The sequence below is a fragment of the Peromyscus eremicus genome, chromosome 8a, assembly GCF_949786415.1.
Source record: "Peromyscus eremicus chromosome 8a, PerEre_H2_v1, whole genome shotgun sequence".
Taxonomy (NCBI): domain Eukaryota; kingdom Metazoa; phylum Chordata; class Mammalia; order Rodentia; family Cricetidae; genus Peromyscus; species Peromyscus eremicus.
This window is the reverse complement of record NC_081423.1, coordinates 79,625,717-79,641,152: the sequence shown is the minus strand read 5'-3', so window position 1 is coordinate 79,641,152 and position 15,436 is coordinate 79,625,717. Positions and strand designations below refer to the sequence as shown.

Below are 15,436 nucleotides of genomic sequence, written 5' to 3'. Positions count from 1 at the left end.
GGAGAGCCGCCGGATGGAGCCGCTATCCGCATGCGCAGAGTCGGGCCTGTGTGCCCGCCCCCACGCCTACCGGTCCGGCGGAGCTGGCGTCCTGTCTCCTAGCAACGACGCGAGACTGCCAGGGACCGTTCTTCTCATCCATCCTTCGGGTCTCTTCAGTTTGCGGCCAGTAAAGCCACGCCACACACTTGTAACTCCAGATCCTTCGCTCTGATTTGCTCCTGTCTTCCACCGCACCCCCAGCAACTGACCCTGAACCAACCATCCCTGTCCTTGTCTCCTCAGTCTTCCCTCCAGGCTTCTCTCCAAGCTGGGTGCCGTCATCCCAGCCGGCCGGCTCTAAGCTCCTCTGCTCCCCTTAGTCTGTCTCCTGCCTCAAACAGCCGCTGTTTATTTTAGGTCATGCCAGGAGGCGAGCAGGAAGGTGAGTTGGTGTATAGAACAACTGGACGAGAGTCAGGTCAGGTCTCCCAAGGATGAAGGCAAGTGAAAAGGAACTTGTCTTTTCACAGCTAAGAGTGCTGCCCAGGGTACAGAGGAAGGCGAAGTCTGCATTACCGAAGCCCTGATCACCAAGAGGAACTTGACCTTCCCTGAGGATGAAGACCTGTCAGAAAAGATGTGAGTGGAGAAGAAAAGCACAGATGTTCAGTTTGCTGAGCTATATGATTTTGTAAATCGTGTTGGTCTCTTTAGTCACTCCACACTCCAATCAGTAGTACTTGCCACTTGGTTTTCCTTCCTTTTTTTTTTTAGACAGGGTTTCTCTGTTTGCTTTTTACTTCTTAAAGCTGGCTCTTTCCTCACCATCCTCAGCTGCCTTAGAGAATGCTGTAGCAAACTCAGAAATTCTCTGTTCAGTCCTCAGTCTGGCCTCCCCACACTCTTGTTGCCCAGTTGATCTTTATATACTACAAATCTAATTACTCCCTGGTAGAAACTTCCTCAGCAACCCGTTACATCCAGAATAAAATCCAAACAGCACGAACCAAAAATCTTTCCACACTCTAAAAGTGTGCAGTTTCTCACACTGCATTCTTGCCCCTTGTTGCTCAGAAGTGAGAGCAGCTTGGCCTCACCCAAGAGCTTGTTAGAAATGAAGGCTTTCCACTGGGGATGTAGCTGGCTTGACAGAGTGCTGAGCACCACGCAAAACTGGCCTTGGTGTCATCTCAGCACTCAAGAGGTAGAGGCTGGAAGATCAGAGGTTCAAGACCATCCTTCTCAGCTACATAGTGAGTCTGAGGCCACCCTGGGCTACATGAAGCCCTGGCTTTAAGAGAAAGAAAAAAAAAAAAGACACCCATCTCAGACCTACTGAATTAGAATCTGCATCTTCCAGTACCCAAAGGATTCACAGGCACATTCAATTTCAAGACAGACTAGATTAGCACATGCACGTTCTGCTTGAAATGCCCTGTCCCTGTCCCTTTCCCATGGCCTGCCCACTGTCACCTCCTCTAGGAAGTTGCTCTGGATTCCTCCACTCTGGAGTTGGTACATAGCCCATGTAACCCACTCTCATTTCTTGTACCTGCCTTTGGCATCCACTTGGCCACAGATATTTGCCTGGCTTCCCTGATAATGATGGGCAAAGACCTATGTCATTTGCCTGGAGGATACTCAGTAAATTTGGAAATAGCGAAGGTATGGATGGAACAAGTGATTTCCCCTCCGTGGGTGACTCAAAGGGGAGTGAGGAAGATTCGTCCAGAAGAAATGAGAGTGTTTCTGCATCTGTCCTCACCCTGCCTCCACCATCCAAGCTGATCAAGGAAGGCTTCTCTTGTCCTGAATCTCCAGGGACCGTGGCAGCCATAGCTTCCTCTCTGCTCTTTCTCAGTTCCACCAAGAGAACCTTATGTCTGAGACTATCCAGTCTCATGACCTAGACACTGCTACCTGGGTCAAGCAGCTGTTCTTGATGTCTCATCAAAACCATTCAGTCCCCTTCTTTTTTTTTTTTTTTTTTCCGAGACAGGGTTTCTCTGTGTAGCTTTGCACCTTTCCTGGATCTTGCTCTGTAGACCAGGCTGGCCTCGAACTCACAAAGATCTGCCTGGCTCTGCCTCCCAAGTGCTAGGATTAAAGGCATGCGCCACCACCGCCCGGCTCAGTCCCCTTCTTTTCCTTGAGACATGTCTTCTCCCCGCTCCCTCCCATTGGCCACTAAGAGGCCTCAGGTGCGGGCCCAATCGACCCATTTTGCTTACTCTCTCCAGATTTCGTACTCTTGATGAACTGGAGACTGTCCGCCTGGATCGTGAAGGGATTACTTCTATCAGGAATTTAGAGTGCCTCCGGAATATTCACAGCCTCTACCTGCAGTCGGTAAAGTCTTGCCCCCATGCCTCCTGTCCCCCCATGCCTCCTACCCCCTCCCTGTTGTGAACCTAGTCTGTCTAACCGGAAAACTGCTAAACCGTTCATCTTTTTTGCATTTCTGGTGTTTAGGTAAGCAGAACACTCCCAAATGAGTCAGGAATCCTCCTAAACTGAAAGACTGATTCCTGGCCAGGCGGTGGTGGCATATGCCTTTTTGTTTGTTTTTTTGTTTTTCGAGACAGGGTTTCTCTGTGTAGTTTGGGGCCTGTTCTGGAACTCACTTTGTAGGCCAGGTTGGCCTTTAATCCTAGCACTTGGAAGGCAGAGGCAGGCAGATCTCTGAGTTCGAGGCCAGCCTGGTCTACAAAGCAAGTTACAAGACAAGACAGTCATGGCTACACAGAGAAACCTTGTCTTGAAAAAACAAAACAAACAAAAAGACTGATTTCCTACCCCAATCCCACCAAGAGCTTCTGAACATGCTCTTGAGTCGCCATGCCACCATTCCAGTTGGGCACAGTGGCATATGCCAGTCTCTTGAGTACCCAAGAGTCTGAAGCAGAAAGACCACAAGATTGAGGTCAGCCTGGGCTACAGAGGAAGTTCCAGGCAGCCTGCCCTACACAAAACCCTGTCTTAAAAATATAGGTCCAAGGGGCTAGAGAGATGGCTCAGCCGTTAGGAGCACTGGCTGCTCTTCCAGAAGTCCTGAGTTCAATTCCCGGCAACCACATGGTGGCTTACAACCATCTGTAATAATATATGGCACCTTCTTCTGACCTGCAGGCATACATTCAAGCAGAACACTGTATACATAATAAATCATATATATATATATATATATATATATATATATATATATATATAGAGAGAGAGAGAGAGAGAGAGAGAGAGAGAGAGAGAGAGAGATCGAGATCCAAGTGTGATGGTGCATGCTTTTGGTCCCATCACTTGGGGAAGCAGAGGCAGGCAGATCTCTGTGAGTTGGAGGTCAGCCTGGTCTATGATTTCCAGGCCAGCCAAGGCTACTTAGTGTGACTGTGTCTCAAAAAATAAAGTAAAAATAAATACATAATAAAATAAAAACATAGGGCTGGCAAGATGCCTCCGTAGGTGAAAGTGCTTGCTGCCGAGCTGGTGACCTGAGTTCACTTCTAGGACCCACACAGTAGGAGAGCACTGTCTCTGTCAGGCTGTTCCCTGACCTCCGCACACATCCTTGGCATGTGTGTTCACATGCATGCACGCACGCATGCACGCACGCACGCACGCACGCACGCACGCACGCATGCATGCACGCCACCAATGAGGCCATTTCCATTTCTCTATTGGCCCCTTGGTTTCCTTCTTCTGAGTCTGCAGCCCTTTGGTTCTGCTCATTGGACTAGCTCCAAGTTCACACATTAACCATTGACCAGAGAAAACAAATCATCTCCCCCAAGGTAATGGCAGCCAGCCACAGTCAGGTTGATTCTCAACGTGGTCATTCTCAACGTGTAATGGCTGCAGCTGAGAACAGACATGGTCTCAGGGCTTTGTCCCTTAAAAAGACTCCCCACCCGGCTGACTTAAACTTGGTTTCCCCGCCTGGTTTCTTCCCACAGAATAAGATCCAGCGAATTGAGAACTTGGCATGCATCACCTCTCTGCGGTATGTGGCACCAAAACAGCAAAGGAGTAAGGAGTGGGCGGTGAGAAACTGGCTACACCCCTAGAACTGTCTTGGGGTTCTCTAAGCCTGGCTCTTTGTCAGATGAGAAGTCTAGCTCTGCTCTCCTCACCCCACAAGGCTTTGTGTCCCCACTTAGCCAGCTGCCTACACAGGGGAGCCTGGGGACCTGGTGCCCTCCTCCCTCCTCCTCCCCCCTCCTCCCCCCTCCTCCAGGAGTCCTGTGTATCTTATCTCCATCCCTCCCTCTTCTCCGGCAGCTTCCTGTCTCTGGCAGGAAACCAAATCAGGCAGGTGGAAAACCTCCTTGACCTCCAGTACCTCCAGTTTCTGGACCTTTCTGACAACCTGATAGACGTGCTAAAGCTAGGTAGGAACACCATGCCCAGGCTCATGCAATGGGTCGGTCCCATGTGGTGCCCTCCCTCCTCTTGGCTCCAAGCTCCTCGTGATCTTGCTTCTCTCTCTCTCTCTCTCTCTCTCTCTCTCTCTCTCTCTCTCTCTCTCTCTCTCTCTCCCCCCTGGCAGGGGTGGAGGGAGGGCAGAGCAAGCATGAGACCCTCACTCATTCTTTCTCCTGCACAGATGAGCTCCCCCAGAGCCTTCTCATCCTCAACCTGTGTGGAAACACCTGCACCAACCAAAATGGCTACAGGTGAGGAGGGGCTGAAGGTGGGGTAAAGAAGTGCTAGGTGAGCATCACCCACTGCTCCAGGAAGCCGCTATCAGCCTGCAACTCTGATTGGTTCATCCATCGTGCCCTCTGCCCCCTAGACTGAGTCTGTCCCAGGCCCACATCCGGCACCTCACAGGAGCCAGCCCTTTGCTCTTTGGGCTGACCCCAGGCCCATCTCCTGGTCTCGGAGTCATACCCACCCAGGTATGGGCACTGAAGCCCATGTCACCAACCGTATCCTCCCAGGTTCCACACTAGGGATGCCCTCCGGGGTAACCTCTGCTCCCTGCCTTCCAGGAAGATGGTGATAGGGGCCCTGCCGCTGCTTTTGGACCTAGACAAGCAGCCTATATTGGAGCGCTGGACCTCAGAGGATGACGACGATGACCAGGAATCCTTGGATGAGGAGGAGGAGGAATTTCCAGAGCTGAATGGCCCATTCTGCACAGAGCGAAGTGATTACTGTCCACGCCTTATAGCTTACCCCCTAGGAGATGGGAATGACACTGTCACTGTCCTAGGCAGCTAGCTCTGCCGTGATCTTCTCTCCGGCTCTGTGGTCTCCTCCACTCCAGGCCCTTCATGTTTCCAGAGTGCCAGTCAGGACGGTGGAAGGTGACATCTTCCCAGCCTGGCTCAGTCCCTGGGGTTACATGATCACTTTCCATCAACCTCAGGGCCACCTGCCACTCACGACAGAGTGAGTGTCAATGACCCACCTCAGTCTGGAATCAGCAGGATCTAATGAGAGGATGCGGGGGACCCATATGTATTCTACTAGGGATGCCAGTAGGTTTACCAGAGACATGCCTGGTCCAAGGCCCTCCTGCCAAGCCCAGGGCTCTCCCTCTCCTCCCCCAGGATTCTTCAAGGACCTGGACCAGGAACTGCAGCAGCATCACGAGCGAAGGCATCAGACGGTCCTGGCAGAGCACTTGTCCAGGATGGAGATCCAGCCTGTCCTCACCGACCTGCCCCAGCTGCCTGCACTGCCCATGGCTGGGGACTGCAGCCCTGCTGTCACCACGCAGCCTGAGAAAGAGGCCGCCTCTCAGGCCACCTCCTCCACCCAGACCTCCTCTTCTACCAAGAAACCAGTTCCCAAGAGCCAGAAAAGCTCTGTCCCGCCAAGGAAGGGGGCTCCAGCAGCCACAGCCTCCAAGACCTCTCCGGCTGCAGCCCCCAGCATGACAAAAACTACAGCCAAAAGGAACAGGAAGTAGTGCACAGCCCCCCCCTCACTTGTGCCAGGAGCCCCACCCCCAATAAAGTATCTTTGGGCTTTGGAATGCTTTTCATGTCCCATGGGCTAAGTCAAGGAAAGAAACCAAAACCAGAAGTCAAAAACACAATCCCCCAAAGCAGCTTAATTTTCAGGAACGACCCAAAGGGCTGGCATCTCTCTGAGTCCCCAGCTGGCTTGTTGGGCCACAGGTGGGCAACAAGTGGGATCACCTCACAAAGGATGCTGTCTCATGGTGAGATAGCTTTGTGTTATTGCTTTGGTTTCTTTTGTTGTTGTTGTTGTTGTTGTTTTGAGACAGGGTTTCTCCATGTAGTTTTGGTGCCTGTCCTGGATCTCGTTCTGTAGACCAGACTGGCCTCACAGAGATTCTGCCTGGCTCTGCCTCCCGAGTGCTGGGATTAAAGGTGTGCGCCACCACCACTTGGCTTATTGTTTTGTTTTTAAGATAGTGATTCGCTGTGTAATCCTGGCTGTCCTGGAACTCACTATTTAGACCAGGCTAGCCCGGGACTCACAGAAATCTGCTTGCCTCTGCCTTCTGAGTAATTGGATCAAAGACATGCCACCATTCAGTCAAGCTAAGGACTGAAACCTTGGGATCCCGATTGTCCCCAAATGGCAGCCAGCTCTCATGAGGCATCATCTTGGGTCTTCATGCACACACACACCAGTTGGTCCCACTACACCCATCACTAGGGTTTATGGCACCACAGCTCTAGCACCCAGCCTGCTGGGAGCTGCCCTTCGCCCTGGCTCAGCTCTCCCCAACAGACCTGAGATCCAGTTCACTGAATAAGGAAATAAAACATTTATTAAGCCAAAGGCTGTACCCGCCACCCAGACCCTGGATGAGCGGTGTGAAGGGATGCCTGGAACCACCACCACCATGACCACCACAGCTCACGGCAGCCAGCCCAGAGATCCTGCACCCAGTGGGCCAAGAGGTGCTACATGCTTAAGTGTAGGCCTGGTGCTCCTTCTCCACAAAGGCCTGGAAGAGGCTGCCCAGCCCCCGGGGAGGGAGGGTCTGGTCACCAGCAAGGAGTCCACGGAGAACCTGCAGGCCTTCCTGCTCCAGGCTCTGCTGCTTCTGTTGGATCTGTTTCCTCTGATCCTGCCAGGCAAGGCAGAGGCGAGGAATGTGCACCCTCTCCTCCAGGCAGGAGAAACCCAAGACTAGCTGAAGGCCCCGCCTGCCCCCAGCTCTGCAGTCTCCTCTAGCCCCAGGCCCTAGATTATCAAGAAGGTAAAGGTATTTCCTACCTGCTTATCCTCCATCAGCTCCAGGGCTGCCTGGTGTCCACGATAGAGTAAGTGTCGACGATCCACCCGAGTCTGGAATCGGGGGAGGATCCGAACAGGGTCCTGGGCTCCAAAAGTGGGAGACAGCACCTGGGGGGCCTGGGCCACGCCCACTTCAAAGATGAGGGGTTTGAATACCGACCTGACGAGACACAGGTTGAAGTAGTAGCCGGGGACAGGTCCGGTCATGGCCCCCGGCCAGTATGTCCTCTTCACCCTCACCTGGACGGGTCTGGTGTGGCCGTGAGGAAGTGGACACAGGGCTTTGTGGGATCCTGGGGCAGGACCGACACCATGCTGGCCGTGGTGCGGAAGCCTCCGGAGTCCATGCAGATGCCGCTCTCCTTGTTCCTGAGGATGTCCATCATCACCTCTGCCGTGATACTTCCTGCAAAGGAGGAAGTGGTGGGGACCCGGCAAATGAGAGAGTGTGAGAGAGACTCCAGGCCAGGGTGCTGTGGCCCTCTCGCCCACCACTCACAGACCTTGCTGTTGCTGCAGCAGCTCACACCCAGCCCGGAAGCGGGCCTTGGCAGCTTCCATCCGCACAGGCTGCTGGGCCAAGGAGAAGACCTCTGCAAAGTTAAAGGTGCCCTGTCCAGTCCACCAACCCTGGGCCTTGGCATGGCTTCGGAGCTCTGGGTGTTCTGCTGAGATGTCCGTGCCAATGCTCAGCTGGTTAGAAATGTTTCGGGCACCCCCTGCGGAAGAAGAGGAACTTATTCATGGATCACGGAGCACCCACTATATGCCAGGCCCTGGGTGAGGAGCTTAGATTACGGTTTTAAAAAGCTCAACCTGCTCTGAAGGGGCCTCCAGTGAGGAGGAGACAAACAAATCAATCAGAGCTATGTCATAGGGATGGACACGATGGCAAAGTGGTAGTCGCTTGCATATGACCTCCCAGGAAGGCTTTCCAGAGGAAAGGGCAGGCTGAAGCAGGGGAGCATCTGGCCAGGGGAAGGAAGAAGTTCCTAAGTGGGTTCATTTCCAGTTTTCTGGGATGTCCCAATGCCCAAGGCTGTCGGGGGAACAAAAGTGGGAGCCTCCAGAAGTGGAGGGCAGTACCTGGGGACGTCTAGGTTCCCTCTCGGAGGCAGGCTCCACACTAGACTCCTACCCTGGATCCGCTGGGCAGCCCACAGCCTCCCAGCTGTCTCCAGCACCCACGCCTCTGTGCGGTCAGCCAGTAGGAAGGTGTTGTGATAGCAGAATGGCACAGGATCCTCCCGGCAGCTGCCCCCCTGCCCGTAGCGTTCTAGTAGGCCTGCAATCACGTGCACAGCCTCCTGGGCAGTACTGCTCCGTTCCAAAGCCAGCCTGGCAGAGAGGTCAGAGGACAGAAGTGATCCAGAGAGGTTTGAGGAAAGCCCACGTTACACAGCAAACCCAGCAGCAGTGATGGTATGCGGCACAGGCCTGTGAGCCCAACAAAGAGGTGGAGGCAGGAGGATCAGAAGTTCAACTCCACACTCAGCTACATACTACAAGATTCCTTATCTCAAAACAGACAAAAATACCAAGGCAAAATGAAAAACCAGCCAGATGTGGTGGTAAACACCTTTAACCCCAGCACTTGGGAGGCAGAGACAGGTGGATTTTCTGAGTTCAAGGACAGCCTGGTCTACATAGTGAATTCTAGGCCAGTCAGGGATACACAATGAGAAGCTGTCTCAAAACACAAACAAGCAAGAAAAAAAATGAAAAAGCCATACACCAGTGGTTTCCAAGCTTTGAACTGAGAGTTCCATAGAAAGGTCTGGAACACTGTTTCCAAGGAAGAAGTGCCTGAACTTCTTCTCAGTCAGAGCTGCCCCACCTTTATCATTCTATAAACCAGAATTCTATGGGAGATTTCAGTTAACAAAAATAGTACTGAAAAAAAAAAAATTAAACTGCTCTGGGCCGAAAAAGGCCCTTTATCAGGCTTGGTGGCCCACGACTTTAATCCCAGCACTTAGGAGGCAGAGGACCTTTGAGTTCAAGGCCAGACTGGTCTACAAAGTTCTAGGACAGCCACAGCTACACAAGAAACCCTGTCTTGAAAAATCAAAGGAGGAGGAGGAGGAGGAGGAGGAGGAGGAGGAGGAGGAGAAGAAGAAGAAGAAGAAGAAGAAGAAGAAGAAGAAGAAGAAGAAGAAGAAAGAAGGTGAACAGCAGCCTTCTTAGAGAGGCCACAGGACAAGGCCAAGAGAGAGGCAAGGCCAATGAACCTGAGTGTTAGGGGCAGAGGGTGGGGGCATGAAGAGCGGGTCTGTACCTGAGTAGATCCATACCCAGGAGGGCTTCCCCCTCCCCAACAGGCTCCTTGGTCCACACTGCTTCGTTGCCAATGCAGACACCATGTTCATTGGCTCCCATCTCAGCCCCCCACAGCCAGGAAGGGCGGCTCAGAATCACAGCATGTGTCTTCCACACCTGTTCCACCTCGATGTAGGTGCACTGGAGGTAAAGAAGAGAAAAGAATTCACGGGGGAAAAAGACCCAGAACCTGCATTGCTCTGGCACTTTGTCAGCCACTTTATATAACGGCCGTAAGAAAGGGCTTGTTCTCAGGTCATGCATGCGTAAACTGAGTCAGCAGAGGCTAAGGAGACTCAACGTCCAGGTGGGTGGACTTGAAGTCTTTACTCTTTCCACAGCATCTGCCAACATCCGAGGTGCAAGAAAACGAAGGTCTGGGAACACTGTCTAAACCTTCCTATTCCCTTTAAGTCCTAACCCACCTGGAGCCGGCTCCCAGGGGTGTGAGTGCCTGCTGGTATAAACACCACCTCCTGCACTTCATCTCGGGGGCGGTCCGAGTTCTTTGCAAAGATCACAGCCGGGATGGCTGAGGCCGGGGGCACAGAGACAAAGCAGTCGCAGGAACAAGGGGCATCCGGGCTCGAGGAGGCCATCTGCGGAAGAGGTAGGGATGATCAGGTCCCTCCAGTGACACCTCTCCACAATCCTGGCCACCTGTGGGGCCTAGGACGCTCCCTCCCACATGTGCACTCAGAGAAGACAGAGTCCATGCCAGACGCTCCGGGAAAACAGCACTGCGCGCACACTCCGAGCGCGGTATGCACTAAACGTGCACTTGGTTTAAGAGTCAGCGGACAACGCAGAGCGTCCGCCTTGGAGTCTCAGCCCTTCCAGGCTATAAGGGTAGTAGTTTCTAGGCACTAACGCCAGCGCCAAGAATCCCGCGCTCCTGCGCATGTCCACATTCGCGCTCCCCTTCCGTCCAACCACTTCCAAGTCCTCAGTACCTCCACCTCTCACCCTCTCTGCCTCCAAGACCCTCAGACTCGGTTCTGGCCCCACTCGGTTCTGTTTCAGGCTAGATCTGTTCCTCTGGACCCAGATTCCCAGGTGACCTGGAAGGCCTTTGTCCCCGGGGGCGGGGCCGGAACAGAACACCTGCAATCCCACCGTTTCCCACGAGGGTGCGCGCTAGCTAGCACTACTTCTTGAAACCAAGGGGCTGGCCTTCCAAACCCTGCTTGGGTGTCTTGGACTTCCAGTTCAGGCTTATCGGAGAGAGTCACTTTAGCAAGTGGAGCTGAAGGAGAAAAGAAGCCTGAGTGAAAATAGAGTATTCATAAAATAGCCAACGCTGCTGGGGGTTCTGGAGATTAAGGAAGAACTTTAGCTGCCTGAATTCCGACTAGAATTACAAAGACTCAGTCCTAGTAAAACTGCACAGCACAATACAGGAGGCATAGGGATAGCTTAGGTTAAGTACTGTTTATTTTAAAAATTATTTTCAGGGGCTAGAGAGATAGCTCAGCGCTTAAGGGCACTGGCTGCTCTTGCAGAAGATGTGGGTTTGATTCCCAGCACCCACACAGTGGCTCATAGCCATCTGTAATTCCGCTTCCGGGGAAACTGATGCCTTCTGGCCTCCATGGACGCCAGGCCCATGTGTGGTGCAAAGACACACACACTGGCAAAACACACATACACATAAATTACAATTTTTAATTTTGTAATTGTGGGGGGGGGGTGGGGGGGGTGTACGGGAGGGTATATGCCTGAGGAAGCCAGAAGAGAGTGTTCCATCCCTTGAAGCTGGAATTACAGGTGGTTGTGAGCCACCTGGCAGGAGTTATGAAAACCACACTCAGGTCTTCTACAAGATCAGTATTCACTTGTTGTTGTTGTTGTTGAGACGGTTTCCCTGTGTAGCCCTAGCTGTCCTGGATCTCGCTCTGTAGACCAGGCTGGCCTCGAACTCACAGAGATCCTCCTGCCTCTGCCTCCCGAGTGCTGCGCCACCACTACCCGACCAGTATTCACTCTTAACTGCTGAACCGTCTCTCCTTCCATTTTCAACCTTAGCTGTCATATCTTAGGGGCAGTCCACCTTGTTGTTGTTGTCTTTAATATATTTTACAATGTGACTTTGGGAGATGATTTGTGTGTATCCATGTGTGCAAGTGCACATGTATGTGCATGCCAGTGCAGACTAGAGGTCAACATTGGGTGTTTTTCTCAGTGGCTCTCCATCTTATTTTTTGAGACAGGATCTCTCATTAAACCTTAATCTTGTTGATTCTGCTCCACCGTCTGGCCGACAAGCCCAGGGAGTCTCCTGTTTCCACCTTCCCGGGGCTGGGATTGTAAGTGCCTGTGCTTCTGGGGACAGAACTCAGGCCTTCATGTTCGGATGGCAGTCACTTTATTGTTAGAACCCTTATCTCCCCAGCCCCCATGTCCCCCCATGTCACAAGGAGATACACACAAAACCCTCCTGTCTCCAAAAACCCAAGTTCTGTTCTGCCCCACATGTGCTTAAGGTTATAGAAAGATAACTTTGGAAGGAAATTTAGAAATTTCTATTTCAAATCCTTCTACATGCTAAGAAAATGAGATAGTAAAGGAGAAATTTGGGCTAAGAGGGATGTACAGTGGTGTGGAGCTGGATTCTGAACTCAAATGTTTTGGGTTTTCAGTTCCTTTTTCCTCTATGAATCATCTCTATAGGCAGCTCTGAAGAAAATACATCTCATACATTGATGCTCCTATGACCTCTGGGAATTACTTCTAGGGGTTACAAACTGTCAGTCTGTAATACCTCAACAACCTTAATTCTTGCAATACAAAAAACACAGAAGTGTGTGTGTGTGTGTGTGTGTGTGTGTGTGTGTGCGTGCGCGCGCGCGCATTCTTCAATTTCTTTAATCAATTTTTTATATCTGGGGCTGGGAATGGAGCTCAGGTGGTAGAGCATTTGCCTTAGCATGTAAGTTTATGCAGTCCTAGGCATTGCATAAACTGGGTGTGGTGAACACCTGCAATTCCAGGAGGCAGGAGGATCAGAAGTTCATGGGTATCCTTGGTTACAGAGGGAGTTCAATGGTATCCTGGGCAGAAGACTCTGAGTCAAAACAAATTTGTTTTTCAGTGTATAGATTTTCCCTCTTTGATTCCTTTGTACTTTTTTTTTTTTTTTTTTTTTTTTTTTGGTGGGTAAAAGGCGTTCCTTTCTGATTTCCTTTTTTGAATATTTTGGTGGTAATATATAGAAATCTCTCCCACTTTGGTCTTTCTTGTCTTTTTTTAAAAAGATTTATTTATTTATTTTATTTTATGTATATGAGTGCTCTATATGCATGTACACCTTTATTCCAGAAGAGGGTATCAAATCCCACTATGGATGGTTGTGTACCACCGTGTGGTTGCTGGGAATCAAACTCAGGGCCTCTGAAAGAGCAGCCAGTGCTTTTAACCTCTGAGCCATCTCTCCAGCCTCCCACCCCTCCCACCACACACACCTTGGTTTTTCAAGACAAGGTTTCTCTGTGTAGTCCTGGCCCTCCTGAACTCACTCTGTAGACCAGGCTGGCCTGGAACTGGGAGATCCGCCTGCCTCTGCCTCCTGAGTGTTGAGATTAAAAGGTGTGCACCACCAACCACTGGGCTAGAAATATTTCTCAAGAGCTGGAGAGACAGCTCATTGGTTAAGAGAACTTGCTGAAGTTGGTTCCTAGCACCTAGACCAGGTATTTCACATCAGTCTGTAACTCCAGCTCCAGGGGATCCAACGCCCTCTTCTGGCCTCAGTGGCTGTCTGCAGCCAAGTGCACACTATACACATAATTACTAAATAAAAATAAAACTTTAGAAAAATAAAACAAACAATACAGCTAAGTAACTTAAATTATCCTCATGGCTCCTGGCTTCCCATTCTGCCTCACTAGGATTACATCTTTGGAATTCAAACTAGGATGCAGCTGAGGTTTTTCCAGATCTTCAGATACCACAATCATCTGTAGCTTCAGTCAGTTCCAGGGATCTGACGCCTTCTAGTCTGCATTCATGTGGTGTATACACATATATACTGCATTCATGTGGTGTATACACATATACACAGACAAAACATTCGTACACATTAAATTATTATTATTGTTGTTATTATTATTAAGACAGGGTTTCTCTTTATAGCTGTCCTGGGACTCACTTTGTAGATCAGGCTGGCCTTGAACTCACAGAGATCCGCCTAGCCAAGTGCTAGGATTAAAAGCCACATTTAAAAAAAAAATTTTTTTTAAAGAAATCCTCTCTTATCGTTGTCTGTTGACTGTTTTCTGTGACTTTATTATTTGATTAGTCTGACAGTTCTTTGGTTTTGTTCCTAAGATAATTTTTAAATTTACATTGCTGGTATTATCCATAAGGCAGTAAAGGATTCTTGGGGACATAAAAGCTGCTTCGGTGCGTCTTGGAGGAGGGGTACCAGGTTGCCACCGGACATCGGCCCACCTCAAGCCTCAAGGCTGTACCTGCGCACAGCATTCTAGGCGCCCCACGGGGAAAGCGGGTTCCCCTTCCGCACTTCCCCAGATGTCCGCTGGGGGGCGGGACAGGCCGAAGGAGAAGGAAGCAGCCGGAAGAGCAGGAAGAGGTGGAGGCTGCGTTCCGGGCCTGCTTGCTGTCACGTTTCCACTTTTGACTTCATTCACCTGCCCTAGAGGTATTCAACTTCACTTCTCCGGTTAGAAGACTCAGAGAGGTCGTACAGAACTCTGGTCAGTCCAGACGGGATGATTCCCCTCCCTCTCAGCCTCTCCATTACAATCCTGCCGGAGTGCCACTTCTGAGGGGTCATAGGTGACCCTGGGTTCCTTCGGGGGACCCAGGCCAGCCAGGCAGCATTGCAGAGGATCATGCATGCATCAGAGCCCCACCAAAGGCCCCTGCTAAGAATGCAGGTCAGCTGGAGGAGTTGCAAGGGAAGGAGGCAGGCAAGGCCCTGGCCCTGCCCAGACAAGCCAAGCCGGCCCTGCAGCTGCCCTCCTGTCCCTGGAGGCAGATGTGGGGAAAAGGAGGGACTTCACCAGGTTTCTGGGGTCTAATTCCCCCCAGAACCAGGAAGACAAAAGAGGTACCCCGCAGGAGTGCCTCAGGCAGGAAGCCACAGGTAAACAAAGGCTCTGTGCTGTTAAATCCAGGGACAGATGGAAACAGGTGGGCTGTGTCCCCCAACCACAGACCCTAAATCATCCCGATGCCCCCTTCCAATGTTCCCTTAAACACGGAGGCCCCAAAATCTCTCAGACATTTGATAGGGTGGGCCAATCTGAGAACCAGATTCAGCTGGAGAAATTGGGTTAGGGGTTGTAGTTAGGGCTAGGAATCGCATGAGAAGAAAACAATACATTTGCAGGAAAAAAAAAATGAGTAAAAGGTAAGTTGGGAAGGTGAAAGGACACCATGACCGACCTTGTCCTTCAGAGACAGGAAACCAAAACAAAAGCTGACCCCCCCCCCCCATCACCTTCATAAGGCTGTCACTCACTCGACACGAATTAGGTACCAACTATGGGTGGGCATTTCTGGTCTCTCTGAAGCCTGTGAGTCCCGTGAGGGTGCGTCTGTGCACATGGCGGTTGCGTAACCCTGGCAGGATTCTTGCTTTGAGTAGTAGAAGCAACCTTTCCCTCAGCCTTTCCAGCTGGGCAGGCGCCCATCAGATACCATGGCTGCCTTTCATCGCCTTGTCTCTGATAGGGATCATCCTGGGTGAAGAAATCGCTGTCAGTCACCCCCACCTCACTCCCAGCCAGAGGGACCGGCTGACATGCATGCTCCCGTGGGGGTGGGGAGAGGGAGCCAAGTGGCCAGCCAAGGGAGGGGATCTCAGGGGAGGGAGGACATCTTATGAGGTGAGTACCAGAGGCTATTGATTCAGAAGCAGCCTTTCTCTCCTTAGCCCCTTGCAGATAGGATC

At 51.3% G+C, this 15,436-nt stretch overlaps 2 protein-coding genes across 3 annotated transcripts; one reads left to right on the top strand and one right to left on the bottom strand.

The window, feature by feature from the left end:
- Positions 1–13: 13 nt before the first annotated feature.
- Positions 14–5,959, top strand: Lrrc46 (leucine rich repeat containing 46). Its single transcript, XM_059270717.1, has 9 exons — positions 14–169; positions 400–424; positions 495–621; positions 2,223–2,331; positions 3,930–3,976; positions 4,255–4,364; positions 4,580–4,649; positions 4,968–5,125; positions 5,532–5,959. Exons 1-9 carry the CDS (start codon positions 14–16, stop codon positions 5,891–5,893), a joined length of 1,164 nt encoding a protein of 387 aa, XP_059126700.1. The 3' UTR covers positions 5,894–5,959.
- An 878-nt stretch (positions 5,960–6,837) lies between these two features.
- Positions 6,838–10,594, bottom strand: Scrn2 (secernin 2). 2 transcript variants are annotated; one of them, XM_059271639.1, is made up of 8 exons: positions 10,486–10,594; positions 9,951–10,118; positions 9,479–9,666; positions 8,339–8,538; positions 7,704–7,919; positions 7,441–7,606; positions 7,180–7,360; positions 6,838–7,030 (listed from the first exon to the last, which is right to left on the bottom strand). In XM_059271639.1, exons 2-8 carry the CDS (start codon positions 10,116–10,118, stop codon positions 6,872–6,874), a joined length of 1,278 nt encoding a protein of 425 aa, XP_059127622.1. In that variant the 5' UTR covers positions 10,486–10,594; the 3' UTR covers positions 6,838–6,871. The 2 variants fall into 2 exon arrangements, with proteins under 2 accessions (XP_059127622.1, XP_059127621.1); XM_059271638.1 differs by having other exon boundaries at positions 6,838–7,360; positions 10,473–10,594.
- Between the last annotated feature and the right edge of the window lie 4,842 nt (positions 10,595–15,436).

Bases quoted from the DNA above. Each gene is read 5' to 3' on its own strand.
- Lrrc46 (XM_059270717.1), top strand. From the start codon at position 14: ATGGAGCCGCTATCCGCATGCGCAGAGTCGGGCCTGTGTGCCCGCCCC. The intron at 3,977-4,254 runs GTATGTGGCACC...CTTCTCCGGCAG, and splicing joins GCATGCATCACCTCTCTGCG to CTTCCTGTCTCTGGCAGGAA. The intron at 4,365-4,579 runs GTAGGAACACCA...TCTCCTGCACAG, and splicing joins GATAGACGTGCTAAAGCTAG to ATGAGCTCCCCCAGAGCCTT.
- Scrn2 (XM_059271639.1), bottom strand. From the start codon at position 10,118: ATGGCCTCCTCGAGCCCGGATGCCCCTTGTTCCTGCGACTGCTTTGTC. The intron at 7,361-7,440 runs GTGAGGGTGAAG...GTGTCTCGTCAG, and splicing joins GCCACACCAGACCCGTCCAG to GTCGGTATTCAAACCCCTCA. The intron at 7,031-7,179 runs GTAGGAAATACC...CTTGCCTGGCAG, and splicing joins AGCTGATGGAGGATAAGCAG to GATCAGAGGAAACAGATCCA.